The sequence below is a fragment of the Crocodylus porosus genome, unplaced genomic scaffold, assembly GCF_001723895.1.
Source record: "Crocodylus porosus isolate Cpor-Errol unplaced genomic scaffold, CroPor_comp1, whole genome shotgun sequence".
In the NCBI taxonomy this organism is placed as follows: domain Eukaryota; kingdom Metazoa; phylum Chordata; order Crocodylia; family Crocodylidae; genus Crocodylus; species Crocodylus porosus.
In genome coordinates this window covers 23872460-23889299 of record NW_017728915.1, presented here as the reverse complement: position 1 = coordinate 23889299, position 16840 = coordinate 23872460, and the positions used below count along the sequence as shown (strand labels likewise).

The 16840-nt window shown below is 42.3% G+C and overlaps 1 protein-coding gene across 1 annotated transcript in view; it reads right to left on the bottom strand.

Annotated features, from left to right (window-relative positions):
- The window catches only part of GPATCH1 (G-patch domain containing 1), a 24108-nt gene extending 18997 nt beyond the window's left edge, over positions 1-5111 (bottom strand). Inside the window, exons 1-8 of the mRNA XM_019535843.1 lie at positions 5004-5111; positions 3464-3598; positions 2864-2949; positions 2435-2595; positions 1954-2051; positions 1731-1786; positions 1086-1328; positions 45-192 (exon numbers count right to left, since the gene is read on the bottom strand). Coding sequence (XP_019391388.1) covers positions 45-192; positions 1086-1328; positions 1731-1786; positions 1954-2051; positions 2435-2595; positions 2864-2949; positions 3464-3598; positions 5004-5082 — 1006 coding nt within the window. The 5' untranslated portion in view covers positions 5083-5111. The remainder of the gene's footprint in view (positions 1-44; positions 193-1085; positions 1329-1730; positions 1787-1953; positions 2052-2434; positions 2596-2863; positions 2950-3463; positions 3599-5003) is intronic.
- Positions 5112-16840: the final 11729 nt, after the last annotated feature.

The following is a 16840-nucleotide window of genomic DNA, read 5'->3' as shown; positions in this document are numbered from 1 at the left end:
CCTACAGCAGAGTTAAACTTAATTTGGATTCTCTTTATTCTTACTTTTCTTGTTTTTATATTGGTTTGGTGCAGTCCAGCCATACAGTCCATCTCCAGGCTCCTCGTCTTTTAGAACGGTATCATATTTGGACAATTTTTCAGTAGCATAGATATCATCATCATCATCTTCTAAAGCTCCTACGCCAAAAGCCTTAATTAAAAACAAGATTTCAGGTTTAAAATCATTAGAATCTGAGAACTTCAAATGAGCTGCTCCTTCTTTAAAAAGTCATGCATTAGCACATATCTAGGCAGGCATACTCTCTGGTTGAAATTAAACTACACACCTGAGACCAGCTCAGTGGCTTACAGTACTGCCAAAATGGAGACCTACAGTCAAAAAGCAAACATGTTCTCCCGCTGCCCAAACAGTGAGGGACTGGTGACACTGACTTAGAGGAACGTTGACCCTGCTTCTTGTAAGCAGCAAGATGAGCTTTCTAAAACTAACTGATACAACCTAAGGTCCGAGTAAGTGTAGGATAGTAAGGATAGCATTGTAACAATGGAAATATCTCCATTTACAACACAAATTTCAATGGTCTTGAGTAGAAGTCTAGCCCAAGGACACACTAGGAAGTACCAGGTTTGGCCCTTGGGGGCTCTCCTGCAAGTTTATGAATACCTACAATAAAGAAAAGGTAAGGGTGTAAAATTATTTTAATTTCCCTTTCCTACACAAAAAAGCTATTGTAATAATGCAAAAAACCTGATAGTTATCTTCTTCAACCAAAAAAAACCCCAACTTTATCTGAACCTTGGTTTTAACTTGGCTTTTTTACTTGCCTAGTTAAGTCACTTTCCCATCCTGTACTTCAGTTGTCTCATTTTAAATCTACTATAATTATCAGCTTGCCTCTCAGTCATTTCAATGTTTCATTTATGTTTATGCAGTGCTCTGAGTCTGAGAAAGAAGAAAAACAGACTAGCACAAACATGGTTATTAATGGTAATTGCATTTTCAATATACTTAAAATGGGAGAGAAAAATTATTTTAAATGATGCTGCAAAATAGTACATACAACAACACTGCAACACTTTTACCTGCCCTGAGATACCCAGTTTTCTTCCTTTACGATTCCTCACATCACCAAGCAAATTATTTGACTTCTCAAAGTCATCATCAAGAAGATTAATATGTTCTCCTGAAACCCCAAATAAGGCCATGGTGGGGTCCAGACCCTTGTAACCGAGTCCATGGACATTCTCTTTCAAAGTCAACTGAACAGGCATTACATCTCTGGGTGCAAATGTCACATTCTCTGGCTGATAGTCATCCTCTTCACCCTTTTACAAAAGTAAAAGTCCATTACAAAACATAAGTAGTTTAAAACTATACCGCACTACAAAAATTCGTTCCATGATAAAATTTACTTAAGACGAGGACAGATTCAGAAAATTTTCAGAGTTCCCTAAACACCTAATGCCAAATTAGTGAAAGAACTGTACTAGGTTTATATTAAGGAGTCTTAAGCAATTTAGAAATATTCTGTCCATGAAGTAGGCTGTAGCCTTTGAAAGCATATGCCTTTCTGATGAGTTAGTCTTTAAGGTGGCAACCTTCCCTGCTCCATGCCTGACTTCAGGCTAACTACCCTTCTCATTTTACTAAAAATATTATTTACAAGTGTACAAGTAATTTTTTTAAAATATAAAAACCAGCAGCAAGAACTTTTGCCTACACAATACCTCAGATCCAGACGCTTCAGGTGGTAATGCACAGCCATATATTTTTACTGTAGGATCTGTAAAAACATAACAAACATTACACTATAATTCTTTATTAATTATGCCTCAATTAAACAAACACTAGAGCAAATGAAAAGTTTTTACAAATATAATCTTAATACCCAGAGGAAAGTACAATTTTCTGTTTCCTGTATTTCAAATTGGTAAAATTAACTGAACATACCAAGTTGTTGCTTGTTTGGCTTTCTCTTGACTCGAGGTCCAACTCCTTGTCCTTCTTTCCATCCCATTTTTCGCAACAATTCAACACCAATTGTTATTCTACAAGAAAATGTAAGAGCAAAAAATTATACTGATGAATTTTTTAAATATTCACCGTGGAAAAAAGATACACTTATAACAGTATACTTATAACTGTTATATAACTGTTAACTTATAACAGTATAACAGGTATAACAGTATTATAGCAGTATAACAGGTTTTCATAGCAGTTTTCTGTAAACACAATTCTCCAAGTATTATCTTTTGCCCATGTAGCTTGCATACAGAACTACAAATGATATGCAGTACAAATTTACATGTCAAAAGAAGCCAGGTGGATCCCCTTTTGAATATTATATTACACACATAATATAAGTCACACTAAGTGCAGCAGTCAGATGTTTCCTTGTCAATACAGCATTGCATTTTTTTAATCTACTCACCTTGCAGGTGCTATTAAATCATCCAGCACACTTGCTCCTGGAATGGGTTCAGCTACCCCTGCAATCTGTCTAGCTTTCTCTTTTATTCTGTCTTTGGTTTTGGAAGCAAAGTCATCTGTTGTCGTAATTTCTTTAGGTGCTATCCCAAATTCACTAAGATCCTGAAGAAGGAAAAAAACCCAAAAAACACATCATGGAAAATTTCTAATAGGAAATAGTTTTTTCTTTGTGAAAGTCACCTTCGTTAATTCATACTGAGAAGACAAAGAAAGGCCTGTGTGTTTTAAAAGATGTTTAAAAGGAGATAGGCGTTCAACTCCTACTGACTTTTAATGAGAGCTGAGCATTTAATTTCTTTAAACACTTTTGGAAATCCCAGATTCATCCAGTCCCAGTTCAACGGAATGTATGTTATTTTTTTAAACGTACTTCTTCATCCATAAAATCTTCTGGTCCAAAGACTGTTTTGTCTGCTCTCTTCTGACGTGAGGATAAAAAAGTTGAAGGTGCCCATCCTTTAAAGAAAACAAATAATTAAACACACATATGATAATAAACTTTGAAAGCAACAGGGAAAGATTACATGTAAGGATACATCAGCAGAATATTTCTGCACTTACAGGCAAAGCATTCAGAGGGTAACAGGTTCAAGGTTACTTTACCAGAGTGGTATTACCATTTGCAGGTAACAACAGTAAAGAAAAGTTAGATAACACCAGGTTACATTTATTTTCAGAAAAAAAAATAGTGTTTATATGTTCTGAAAATAAAGCAAGGCTGAAAATCTTCCATAGAAGGAACTAGTTTCAGACACAGTGGACACGTCTACACGTTCATTAATTCGCCATAGTTACTGCACCTTAAGTTCAGCACTTGTTACAATGCAGTAGCTCCAGCACACACATTTTTTAGTGACGCTGCTGCACAGTAGCATACTGGCACTGTTTCTGCCATGACATGCTATTGTGCAGTATTATTGGGATACTGAGTATTTAATGTCTTGTATAGATGTGCCCAGTAATACCTTACCTTCTTTTGAACCAACAGTGTTGAAGTAGCCAGCAGAGAAGCCACCAGTAAAAGCTCCATGAAAACGTTTGTATCGTCCCTTTTCATCTCTAACAGTCTGCTCTTGAAGCGGAACTGGCTTCTTAATATGTTCGCCTTCAATTAGAAAAAGAAATAACAATGGGAAAGTTAATTAACCTAAATAAAATATAAAACTCCCATTCCTCTCAACAACTGTTTTCTCTCTGTGACCAAGAACTGATTTAAATAGGAGACACCTCTGGCATGACAGGGACTGCAGTTTGCATAGTAGTGATGTGCACTGCCAAAACTATTGAAAATGGGAAATTATTACAGGAAGAGAAGAAAAAAGAAAAAGAGTAAGGGCATAGAAAAGCAGTACAGATTACCTATTCTAGTCTCAATTTTGTCAATGATTTTTTCTGTGGCCTTAAAAAAGTTAAATCCTCTCTGCCTCATGAATGTCCTGGCCTAAAACTTGACAGGATAATACCTCTTCACCTGTTTTGGAGGAGGTGCTCTGAGGACCACATACAATGTTCTAAAGATAAAAAAGCTTTAGGTTGACTAAACTGTATCAACCTGAAGTTATAGGAAACTTTGGAAAACAGGATGTATGGAAGACAGCAAGATAGATTTACACCTTATAGACAAACCAAAGTGTGTCCCTGTGTATATACATGTACATATACACATATGTATACAAGCAAACACAAACGCATGTGTATATATGCATACACATATACACACACACACATATAAACATCACAAGGTTTCATGGGCTGAAGCTCACTTTATCATATGCTGCGATGATGTAATACGATTAAGCATCTGATGAAGTAAGCTTTGGCCCACAAAAGCTTGTGCTATATCTATGCAGATGTGTGTATATTTGTGAAAGTTTGTGCTGTATTTCTATCGATAACAGAGATATAGATATGGCAAAAGCTTCTGTGTATGCACACTCTCTCTCTGGTTAGTCTCTAAGGTGCAAATCTACCCTGCTTTCTATTTGAACTACACTGCTTTGCTCAAGGACGAGTGACCCAGGGCTGAATGTAACCAGGACACTGAGGGCTAATAAATGATCACGGCACTGCCAATAGCCATGGGGTGCTGCAGCGACAAGGAATCGAGGTCAGCTCTGCATCTGCAATCAGAGCAGGTCCTAGGAGATGGGTCATGTCTCTACACAGAGGCAGGTGTCTGCTCAGATTAAGCCAGGTGTATCAGTGAGGACACCACATTTTAAGCAGGAAAACCCCAGTGGTTTCTCCACGGAGGCCATGACAACTCAGGTAAGAGTGAGGAAGGGCAACAGGGTAAGGACGGGTAGTGACAAGGCCGCAGGCCCCGGCCCCTGGCTGAGGGGCCTCCCCCGCCGGGAGTGTTGGCGAGGCAGCAGAGCGCGTTTTGAGGAGACGTGTCCCCCACTCCGCTCCGTCCCACCTGGGCCTCCCTCTTCCCCCCCACCCCTTACGGATCAACAGCGAAGCCAGCGGGCGCGGCTCGAGCCAGCGGCTGCCCCCGGCGGCCTTACCCTCGGCCAGGGGCCGCAGCGCGGTGCCGTATGTCACCAAATCCTCCTCCTCGCTGTCACTGCCCGCAAGCGCCGCCATCTTCCAGCTACGGCGACCCACACGGGACACGCCCCTCACGTGGGGACGGGGCGGGGCAGGGGGCGTGGTCGGGAGTAGCGCTCTCTGGCTGTTGCGTCATCAGGAGTCGAGGGGGCGGGGCTAAGCCGCCTCTCGCGCCCCGTCTGGGGCCTGCCTCCACGTGACCCTGAGGACGGGGCGTGAATCGTGCCAGGAGCCTTCCCATGTTCATAGCCAAACAGCTGTCTCTTGTTCCTGAGGGAAGAGGCCCATGTTGCCAGATCTACATTGATGATTGTATTTGCATGATCGTTTCAACTCTTGTGCCAAGGACAATGCACGATAATGTTTGAGGCAGTTAATTGATGCAAAACCCGAGTCACTCTCTGAGCGTTTTCATCTCCTTTTGGGTTTGCAGTCAGCACTTTCTCAGGGCTGCTTGCCTCAAAAAGAAAAGCTTTAACTTCGATGACTTCATTCTCGCTGCCACTTGCAGTGAGCAATATCAAATTAATAAGACTTATTTGTATTTTTTTTCAGTGTATGATCGTTTTTTCAGCAAATACGATCATTTTGAGCTTCCAATACGATAATTTAATATTTAAGACCTGGCAAGGATGGAAAAGATCAAATAAAATCCTTTGCTATCCCAATTTCAGAGGAGACCAGCTGCAGCTGCAGTACCTGGCCAGGAAAAATACTCATCTACAGAAATTGCATTCATTTAAATAAGCACAGTTTCCAGATTTCCCCCATGTTCCTGCAGCTGTCTTGTCTGAGCACCAAGGGGGTCAGGTTGCCACCAGCTTTGTCAACTGGCACAAAAGCAAGCACCATCTTAAATACTCGATTCAGAAAAATCACAGATATTGGTAGAATTGCTGAGTGTACTAGCAAAAATACCTTTTCCTTTTCTGTTTTTTTTTACTCCGCGTAGCCCTGAAGGCTGCGTCCAGATGTGCAGGCACATGCAGTTTTTTGGTACCGCAAACCTCTTTGTGGTGCCACAAACTCCATGCAAGGAACGTTAAAATGTGCCCTGCACTGCAAATTTACGGTGCCGGGGCAAAACTTAGTAGTGGGACTTCTTAGTAGCAAAAAAAAAGTGCCGTGAAAATAAGTGGTGCAGAGCATGTGAAAATAGCATGCGCTGGAACAAACAGAGGCTTGGTCCTCCAGTGAGACACTCGGAGTGTCTCTCCTCCATTTGTGCCCCTGCTGCTCGAGCTGTGAGGAGCTGCACAAGGGCAATTTCCCAAAGCGGGACAATGTGTGCCACAACAAAGTGCACATGCAGGGTTGTGTGCTGAGGCACAAAGCAGTTTGTGCTGCTATTTGTGCCGCTGAAAGCACACGGCGCTATGCCTCTGCAAGCTCATCTTGACACAGCCAAAGAGTCTTTTAGGCTTGATGTTTGAAGGCGTCATACATACTACGCAGAGACGAATAGCAAAAAGATCTCCACCACCAGAATAGTTTATGATCATTTAGACTGCAAAAAGTTTTTGCCATGCTGCCTGCTGCTCTTTGTTTCATATAGCATCTCTGAATAATGTTACTAAGCTTTTTTTAAAATAGAAAAGGCCTGTTAGGCCTGTAGTCTTATTCCCTCAGCAGGATTTCTCTGCTTCGCTGTAGTGGTACCTTCTAGTGATGTCCCTTTTAGTTTTAATAAAGGACAAGGTTTTTACCAGTTTTATCAGCTCTCTTCTTAGCTATACCTGTACAACTAGAATTTTCAAATTAAGTCTGATAGAATTTAGCCTGTTTTGTCTGTTACAGTGGTGACAATGTCTCATTACTCTGAAAAGTGATTCTGATACTTGTTAAATTCTCATGAGCTATGCATGCGAAGTGTGGGACTGCTATGGTCGCATTAAGAGTATTTTGGACATGAGATGCTAAAAATGTTTTCCATCTTACTAAAGGTATGGCATGATGGTGCATTTGGGTTGGCCTGCTGCAATCTCTCTCATGCTTTCTAATCCACGCCAAATCAAATGGCATGACACAGCTTTTTCAGAGACTGTCAGAATCATATTTATTGGCCAGATGAGGTCACTCAAGAGCAATCCAATCAATCCTTAGAGGTAAAAATACCATTTTCTACAACAATTTGAACAAATAGCTAATGGAGAAAATCAAGGTGTTCCCATAAAAGAATGACAGTGCTCTGTATATTGTTCTAAATCAGAGGTCCAAAATGTTGTGATTTAACCACGTTTGAGTGCTGTTTCTTGCTACCAAGGCAGTAACAAACAATATCCAAACAACATACAAAAAGACCATATCAAAGGTGTGTTCCTCACAACAGTCATGTAAAGAATATAGTGCCTAATAAGGACTCTTATCAATCCCAGGATGACTGAACTGTAAAAACCTGCTGGGCATGTATTCAGTATAGACAGGGAAAACATGGATTCCATTGACTTTCAGTCTTTAACAGAGAAAACTCAGAGCTCCATTCAGCCTGATACTTTTGTTTAAAGTACTACCCTACTCAAAAGAGTCTGTGTAAAAACTGTTTGCAGTACACTACTGTTCTGTGTTTGCTGAATGTACTAGCAAAAATATTTTTTCTACTTTTTTACTCCTCCTTGCCCTCAAGAGTCTTATTGACTGGATGCTTAAAGGCATAGATACCATAGATACATATAGCAGAAAAAATCTCTGCAAGCATAGTTTTTAATGATTTAGGTTGCAGAAACTTTTTGCCATGTTGCCTACTGCTCTTCATTTCATAGAATGCTTCTTCATAACGTTACTACTTAGCTTTTTAAAACGTTGCTGTAATACTGTTTTCTGTACTTGATTATATTTTGAAAATATTAATTATCTAATTTTTCTCTGAAAGAAAAGATGACTGTCACTGAATTGTCCTATACTTTGAGCATCTTCTAAAATGTGGTGCAGAGAAAACAATGGAATTAAAGCCATAACTGTTATTAATCATCATACATTTGTATTAGTAATACAAATAGTTTAATTGGATCAGCTCTCTGTGGTACTAAGCACTGCACAAAGATACAGGATGTCATACTTCCTCCTCTGAGCAATTTGCAGTGGTTAGTCATCTCCCCATGTAAAATATTAGCAAAGTAAGCAACAATTGTTTATTTGCCAGACATATTGTGTTTCTAAGATCCTCACTGCACCATTTCTATTAGATCTACAAGTTCCTTTCATTTAACAAGACACCAAATTACTTTCAAATGATGATAATTTATAGGGTTGAAATTAAACCAGTCTCCAAGTGAAAGATGCACCCAGTCACACACACAGCCAATTTAGAGACTGAAAATGTAACTAAATTCAAGGAAGGACTGCAGAAATTCATATAGAATATGCCCACCAGTGGGAATTAAACTTGATAGGGCTTCAGTCTTCAAATTGCAGTGCTATACCTAGTGCTCTAAATGCTGAAAGCTGTAAGAGAAGAGGAACGGGGCAGCTCGGTCTGGATAGGCCTTATATAAATACTCTCTCCTTTAGCACCTGTTCTGTGGCAGAATACTGGGCTAGATGAACTTATGGTCTGAACCACTACAGTTTTCCTTATGTTCTTATGTTAAATAAATTAGGTAGTGTGATTAGAAGAGATGTCTAAACCCTAAGGCATTCTCAGCATGCTTATATGGATTCTTTGTTCATAAAGTTATTCAAGATTTATTTCAATATTAGTAATTTAAACAAATTTAAAGAATAAAATACCTTTTCAAAAAAGAACAACTGATGTAAATTAAGTAACCCTGATTCCTTCTTTTTGTGGGACCCATTCATAAGACTAGAACAAATTACTGTGGGCGCATCTACACATGCACTTTAATGTGCAGTAGGCTATGTTACTGCACATTAAAGCATCATGTAAAAACTGTGACATTATGCTAATGTGCAGTAAAATAGTCTACTGTGCGTTAAGCATCACTAAAAAAGCATGCAAATATGCTACTGTGCATTAGCACAGCCTAATGTACATTAATTTAATACCTCACACTGGAGGTACTAATTTAATGTTCATTAGAAAAGGCGCATTAATGCACATGTAGTCATGCCCTGTAAGGTGGATATATAATTGCTTAACTAGTGGCTAGCAAAGAGTAACTGTGGATGGATGAAATTTGGCAATGGCAGAAAGTTTGAAACTGGATTCCACAGGGGTCTATTTTGACATGATGAGTGTGACAGGCCCACACCTGGCTTACATCCATGCCACAGCCCAGGTGGCCAGGAGCAATTAAAACAGCCAATACCACGTGGTTGGAGAAGGGGCCACTGGTTGACCTAGAGACTGGAGGCCACAGGCTCAAAATGGACCTGAAAGCCAGAGCGGTGGTGGGACGGATCCGGGCACCAGGAATAGAGCGGGACATCCTCCCTGCAGCCAGAAAAAGTCTGGAACTTCCCCTGCTGGCTAGCATGCCCAGGGGACAACACAACTGCGCGCTAGGAGGGACACAGCTGGAGAAGACCCAGATGCACTTCTGGGCTGGCTAGAGGCTGGCCGCGCTTCCCAGGTTTGAAAGCTTCAGGTGAATGCTGGAGGACTCCTTCGCCCCCAGAGCCCGGAGGACAGAAGGGGATGCCAAGCCTCTCACCACTGTTGATGGTAGTCAGCCCAGGAACATGCAGGTCATGTGGGCCTGGGAGAGGGCAGCTTTTGGGCACTGTACTGGGGTGCCCAACAGAACCTGCACACCCTGCTAGGGTGGCAGCAGACTCAAAGTGCACCAACGGGGGACCGGTGGATACCAGGTTCCATACATGTGCTGCACGGAATGCCATGGGGCTGTGGCACACCTGGCCCAGTTGCTGGACAGGGAAAACCCCGAATAGAATGCCAGCCTGCTGCAAAGTCAAATTAACCCAAAGGAGGGAAGAAATTGAAGAATGCAGTGGGCACACCCCCTCAGGCTCAGGAGAGAGTTGCTCAGTGCGGGGGCAGTGTTGCCCTGCCCACCAACCAGGCCAGGCTCTTTTTGGTTAAGTTTTCTCTTTTGTGTTGCTATTCTCTGTGAGCAAACAAACAGTGGCGAGTACCCTGCAGTGCCCCTTTTCACCTGCCCTCACTGCTGAGGAAGAAACCCATGATCGTACCAAGGTGCTGCTAGAATCCATTGTCACACCTGAGTGGAAAGGGGCGGGTGTAGGGGAGGAGGAGCCCAGCAGAAGACGTGCCAAGGGAGTCACCCCTGAGCCTCAAAGGAACCAATGAGCACCCCCTCCAGAGGTATACTAATAACAACAAGTCATGGTAGGTGAACAGGCTCAGCTGCAATGGATCCAAGGCGCCTGTCACAGTGAGGTTTAACATTTTTATTTAGATGCAGGAGTAGGTAGCTTAATGATCAAGTTTGCAGAGGACACAACACTGACAGGGTGTGCAAACACTTTAGTGGACAGGAGTAGAATTCAAAAGGTTCTTGATAAATGACGGAACTAAAATTATTTTCAACAAAGAAAAATGTTGGTACACTAGGGTGCTACACCAAGAGAAGAAAAACAATACACTAATACAAAATGGAAGAAACAGTCTGGGTAGCACTGCAAAAGATGTAGGGGCTATGATGGATTGCAATTTCAACAAACTTGACTGTAAATGCAATTTTGGGCTGTATTAACATAAACATTGTATGCAAGGCATGTGACATAACAGTACCACTCTGCTCTAGTTAGTGCTAAGTAATGCCAGACTGCCAGTGGAGTATTGTGTCCTTTACTCAGCACCACCTTTTAAGAATGATGTCAAGAAACTGGAGAGAATCCAAGACAGTCAAGGAAGATAAAGGTGTTAGGCTGTAAGCTACGTGGAGAAAGGTTGAAAGTACTAGGTATGCTTAGTCTGGAGAAAAGGAGATTAAGGAGAGACTTGACAACAGTTTTCAAATACCTGAATGGCTGCTAGAGAGAAGGGGGAAAACAACTATTCTCTCTTGCCACAGAAGGCAGGATCTAAGGCAACTGATTTAAACAGCAGCAAAGGAGATTTAGATTATATCTAAAAAAAAAAATAATTCTTCATAACTATGAAAACAATAAGACAATGGAAAAAAGCCACCTATAAGGAAGTTGTGGAATCTCTTTTAATTAAGGTTATAAAAAGAGGCTGGATAGGAATCTGTCTGGGATTGTTTAAAAGTAGCACATCCTGCATCTGTGCAGGGGGTTGGACTACCTGACCCTTGACTTCCATCCCAATCGTGTGGCTCTAAGACATGTTGTTAGCTCTTACTCGCACTTCAGCTCAGTACTGGGTGCAGTTCAATAGGCATTACGCACAAATATTTTGATAACTGACATCAGACCAACTTGTTTTTTTTTTGTAGTCAAGGACAACAAGCAGTGACTGATTATGTACAATATTTGACCTTCAAGATAATATACATTGTCATAGCTGTGTAATCCATTAGGCTATCAGTGGATGGCAAAATTATTCCTAACGGTTATATGAGAGCTCAATTAGAGCTATAAAAGCCTGCCAGTTTTGGTTTGCATAGGCTGAAGTAATGCTGGGTATACACCACAACTCAGAACCAAATACAGCCAAATGTTTTGGGGGTGTATCCACATTTCACAAATAGGCCTCTGTAAGTTATGGTGAGCACAACCAAATGCCCACATCAGAATATTGCAGGACTTCAACATGCTCATAATCTGGATTTGCATGTTGTGTCTTTCTCCATTGCTATTGGTGAGAAACTTTCATGTCAGCTTTGCTTCAAGTGATTTCCCAACCCCACATTTTGCTTTCGGATTCAGGTTCATTCGAACATGAGATAATGTAGATGAAACATAATTAAAAACACTGATTTTATTATGTTCTATGCCAGGGCTTCTGAGTCCCCAGCCACACACCTTGTGGGCTGTATGCCTCCTAGGCTACCTGCCACACAGTACACACGCTGCACTCTGTGGGTCCTCCTGCTGTCACTGATGCCCTCATGATGTGCTGCAATGAACCCCCCGTTGTGCTGCACCAGAGTCCTCATGTCATTTGACCTCCCTAATCCCAAGCTCCCTCAGCCCCTCAGGTCATGCCACCCCTGCCCCAAGGGGACGGGCAGGAAGCAGATGTTGGAGGAGGGAGGGGGAGCCCAGAGACTCTGGTGACAGTTGCAGGAGAGCAATGGAGCGGGAGTTGGGAAGAAGCAGCAACTGGCTACATGCACCTGAGGCCCATTAGTTGGACAGGCCTGTTCTATGCTGATGAGGTTTCTATTCTGAAGTAGGTTTCTATTATCCCACATGATTTATAGCAGGAGTATCAAACATACATACTGTGGCCCAGGTCCACCTTGTGAAGGTGAGTCATCCACCCTTCAGGGCTTCTCTCCAGCAAGATGACCGACCCACCTCTTTATCTGACCTATCATGCTTCTGACCACAGCTGCTAGAATAACTGTGCTGATGTGACCAACACCTAGAGTTAATGTCAGCCCTGCCCTTCCTTGCCACCAAATTTCCAGTTTTTGAACTCCAGACAGCATGAAAATCTGTAGCATGGTGGCAAGCAGTCATGGTGTTATCCCTTGCATACTGGTTGTGCCAATACAGCAGCTCTAGCAGTGAGAAGCCCTGCAGCCTGGATCCAGCCTGTCAACTCATTAGAGTTTGAGACCCCGATCTACAATATAAGCAGGTGTTACAAATTTCTTTATCACACTGAAAGGAAAACATAACATTCAGTCTTGAGATACTTCTGCCATTTCTAACTAGCAGCACATTTTGCATTGATCTGTAACAAAGTATTTACAGCACCAATGATTTCTTCCCACAGACTTGGATTCTTTCAACCTAAAGGTGAGTTTCAGATAGTCCCTTGTTTTCACATTAAATATTTACCCCACTCTGTGTAGATAGGAGGATGGAGTCATTGATGACTTGCATTTAATTTAAAACAACCTAGAGAAACCATGTTAATTTACATGCATAACCTTTTTCTTGTCATTCTCAATTAGGGAGAAGTCAGCCTGAAGGTTTGGTGGTAAAATTAGTTAATATGGGTGGTGGTTTCTTGTATTTAGCAAGAAATTGATCCAAAAGACTTTGTAATTGCTGAATAAGCAAGTCTTCTCCTAGGATTTGATTTAAAGCATAGGCTTTAAGTAGCTGGTCTTTGCACAAAGTGAATGTTAATAGTAAATCTCTTGTCTGCCTTGTTTGGCACGTACACGGATAAAAAAATCTCCAGTTTCTTTTTTCAGGTTCAGTTTACCAGGTAGAATTACTTCCTGATTATAATGTTGTTTACTTTGTCCCTAGTAAACTCAGTTATCTCTTCCATAAACAATTTGCAATTGTTCTGTCAAGTAGTGGGGATAATGTGTGCGATTCCAGTGCTTTTCTAAAACAGTGACATAGGTACAATGGTTTTACAACACGAAGGGTCACTCATTGATACCGTGTCTTGCAATGAAGTAGTTAACAAGAGTAAAAACTGAGGAAGGTTTTTGTATGGAGAAAAGCTGGTAGAAACATCAATATTTGTAATGAAAGCTCTTATACTGTAGAATACAAAGCTGAAAAAGGACCAAGACTACAGATAGATTTCAGGCTCGTTCTTTTACAGGGCAGAGTGCAGTTTGCCAATAAGTCTTGATACATGTATTTTTAAATCAATGCATCAAGAAGGTGGACCAAATTAGTCTTTTTATTATGTCTTTATTTGACATAAATGCTTCAAATAGTGTATGATTGTTTGATTTAAAATTAAATGTGAATCACTAGGCACACCATGCTAACATGAATATTATAAACTTCTCAAAACAGGAAATATATGTATATAATAAGTGATTCATGTAGAGGTGTATTTTAACCATGGTAAAGTCATAGAGAACATACAAACAGGAAGCATAGCAACAATATTAAATAAACTAATCTCTGTCATTTAACCCATTTTATGGAAGAGATTAAAGACTTGACGTCTCTGCATAATCAACTTGGATTCAACTGTGAGCTTTTCTGTTAACATCCCTGCTGTGCTATACAGTGAGGCAACCATACTCAATGACCCTGTTTTCACTGACACAAAAGGTGTATTTTCACAGTAAGATAACTAACATGAGATAATTATCTTGCCATAAAATCTTAAGTGGAGCCAAATAATTTACAAATATTGATGTTTCTACCAGCCTTTCTCTATACAAAAACCTTTCTCAGTTTTAACTTTTGCAAAAAACAATTTTTCCAACTATTTAGTTGATCTAATAAAAGATATCACATTTACCCAAAGACCCTCTTCTGCCTAAGTGGACACAAAGTATTTGTGGCACTTATCAAGAGGTAGCTTGGTGAAGTCAACATCCCCTGAGTGACCTTGCCTTGCTATATTGCAGTAAAACTGAAGTGCATTTTTTCCCTGGTAGTTTTTCCTTTTTGGCAGTGGAGATACAGTCTAAATTAGCATATTTAATGTATTACTAACCATGATGCAACTAAAGAGAGGTAGTTTAATCATGTTAGTCTGAAGTCAGGCAGAAGGCAGGGCAGGGTCTATAAAGTGCCACTCTGCCCTGCCTTCTGCTTGTGGCAACTAAAATGAAAACATGCAGCCATGTGTACTGCTGGTCCTTCAGTGCCTTCCCACAAGTCCCCTTGGCACTCTTTCTTGTGTACCGTCTCTCTAGGTATTTCAGCTTTGACCCCTGAATGGAAGTAGCCTGTCATTATACTCCTGAGTGCCTTTGCCTGCTTGCAGTTTCTATAGATTCACCCATCTCGAATACTTAAGACAAAAAATGCCTGTTAATGAGCCCATGGATCAGCAGGTAACCACCTGGTGTGGCACCAGAATCTTGGTGAAGCTTTAGGCTAAAATGAGCAAATCTGTAACTTTAACAGCGTTCCTCTTTAACTCAAAGAGAAACGCTTAACTGCATAGTTTATAGCTGATCTCAGAATCAAGCAGACCAGAGAGCAATGCAAGGTGAAGATAGAAGGTAAGAGATAACAATAAGAAATTCAGCTAGCCAGTGAGCGGTTCTTTTGGCCCAAAATGGCTGAAGACACAAGGACTAAATGCTCAAACTGTGATCAGTGTGTACGGAGGAAGACCCTGCCCACTCGAACTGCCTATCTACACACCATCCAGAGCTCAAAACCCATGGAGCTCATGTGCATGGATTTCCTAGCCCCCGGAGGACTCTGACTGGTGGTACCCTGCTAACTTTGACCCGAGCTTAGGACCTGCCACTCCTCAGGGCGAAGGGGAGACGGGGACTGCTGCTTGTGGGGCCCCACCTGGCAAAACCAAAGGAGAAAACATCCCCATGCTTTTACCTGCCAGTGGGGCAGACTCCTCCAGTGAGAGGGAACCTGAGCCGCCAGGGCCCTCATGGAGTCCTGCCCCAGACCACACCCCATGACCAAGGCAGGAGCTTCGGCCAGTCAGTCGCTTCACCTACGATGCCCTGGGGGTGCTGGGAGAGGTCCCAATCGTTGCCCCTTGGGTCCAGTAGTCCCCCAGGCTAAGGCCTGTGCTTCACTGGGGATGGTGAAGGGTTCCGTGGGGGAGGATGTGACAGGCTAGCTGGCAGTGACCTAGCCATGGGGTTTTGAAAGGGCAAAAGATGATTGGAGGACTTGGGATTCTCTTTCTGCACCAATCAGGCCCCAGAGACTCACCCCCCTGTGTCCCGATTGGCTCTTTGGGTCACCTGGAGGGGGATAAAAGGGGCAGTGTGGGCTGACTCAGGGGAGAGACCAGCGAGGGACAACAAGGAAGGAGCTCTACAGAGCTGAGCCAGTGGGGCAGGAGCAGTGCCCTGGAAGTGCCTGAAAGCAGCACCTGCAGGCAGCGGTGGGACCCTCAGCAGCGTGGCATGCGGCTGGCAGGAGAGGCCCCCACTAGGCTCCAGGATCCCCTACAAGAGGCTGCAGCCAGCAGGAGAGGTTCCCCCTGCTCCAGCAAGGATCTTAGCAGCGACCTGAGAGGTTCCCAGCTCTGCTTCTGGCTCCTCCAATCAGAGGCCAGGCAGCTCAACATGAGGCTGGGGCTCCAGGAGGGTCAAGACCTCTAGCAGGCTGAAGTGGTGCTACCAGTAGTGGCTGTGTGGCAGCATTCCTGCCTACCACATACGAGATCTGGGTTCAAGTCCCAGCTGAAGTGACTTGGGGTAAGTAAGATAACAAGAAGCAAGTCTTCTTGCAGTGGAAAGAGGCCATTGTGTTTTCTCCCCCTCCAGGCACCAAGGCCCTATATTTCCTTGTCATTTATCATTTTGCATTTTGTGCCTTTTTATATTTCACCAACCCATATTTTTTGTTCTGCTGTTCGTGTTTTATATTTTGTTAACCCAGTTTTTTGTCAATGACTGTAAGCGTCTAACCTTTGTTGAATCCTGCCCCCTTGGGGCATTGTATACCCTCTGATTTATGCCTGTTACATTCCCAGTATTAAAAGGTATATGGTTAAGTCCCCATTGGTGGTCCCTACACCTCCCACAGTGCTTGTGCACCTGCTTTGATCCCTTCAATTGGAGAGGGAGTACCTCTTGGAGTACTGCCCGGGTTACATCTGTTTTATGATGAACTGGACCAGTGAGCCTGAATGCTGATACCCATTTCAGCACGGCCTAACTTTGATTACTGTATCCAGTTTTAGGCACTACAATTCAAGAAAGATGTGGGACAAACTGGAAAATTCAGAGTGGAGTAACAAAAGTTATTGGAGATGTAGAGAACATGATGTATAAGGAAAGGCTGGAAAAACTGGGATTATTTAGGCTAGAGCAGGGGTGTCAAACTCACCTCAGGTGAGAGGTGTGGGACCAGTCCACAGGCC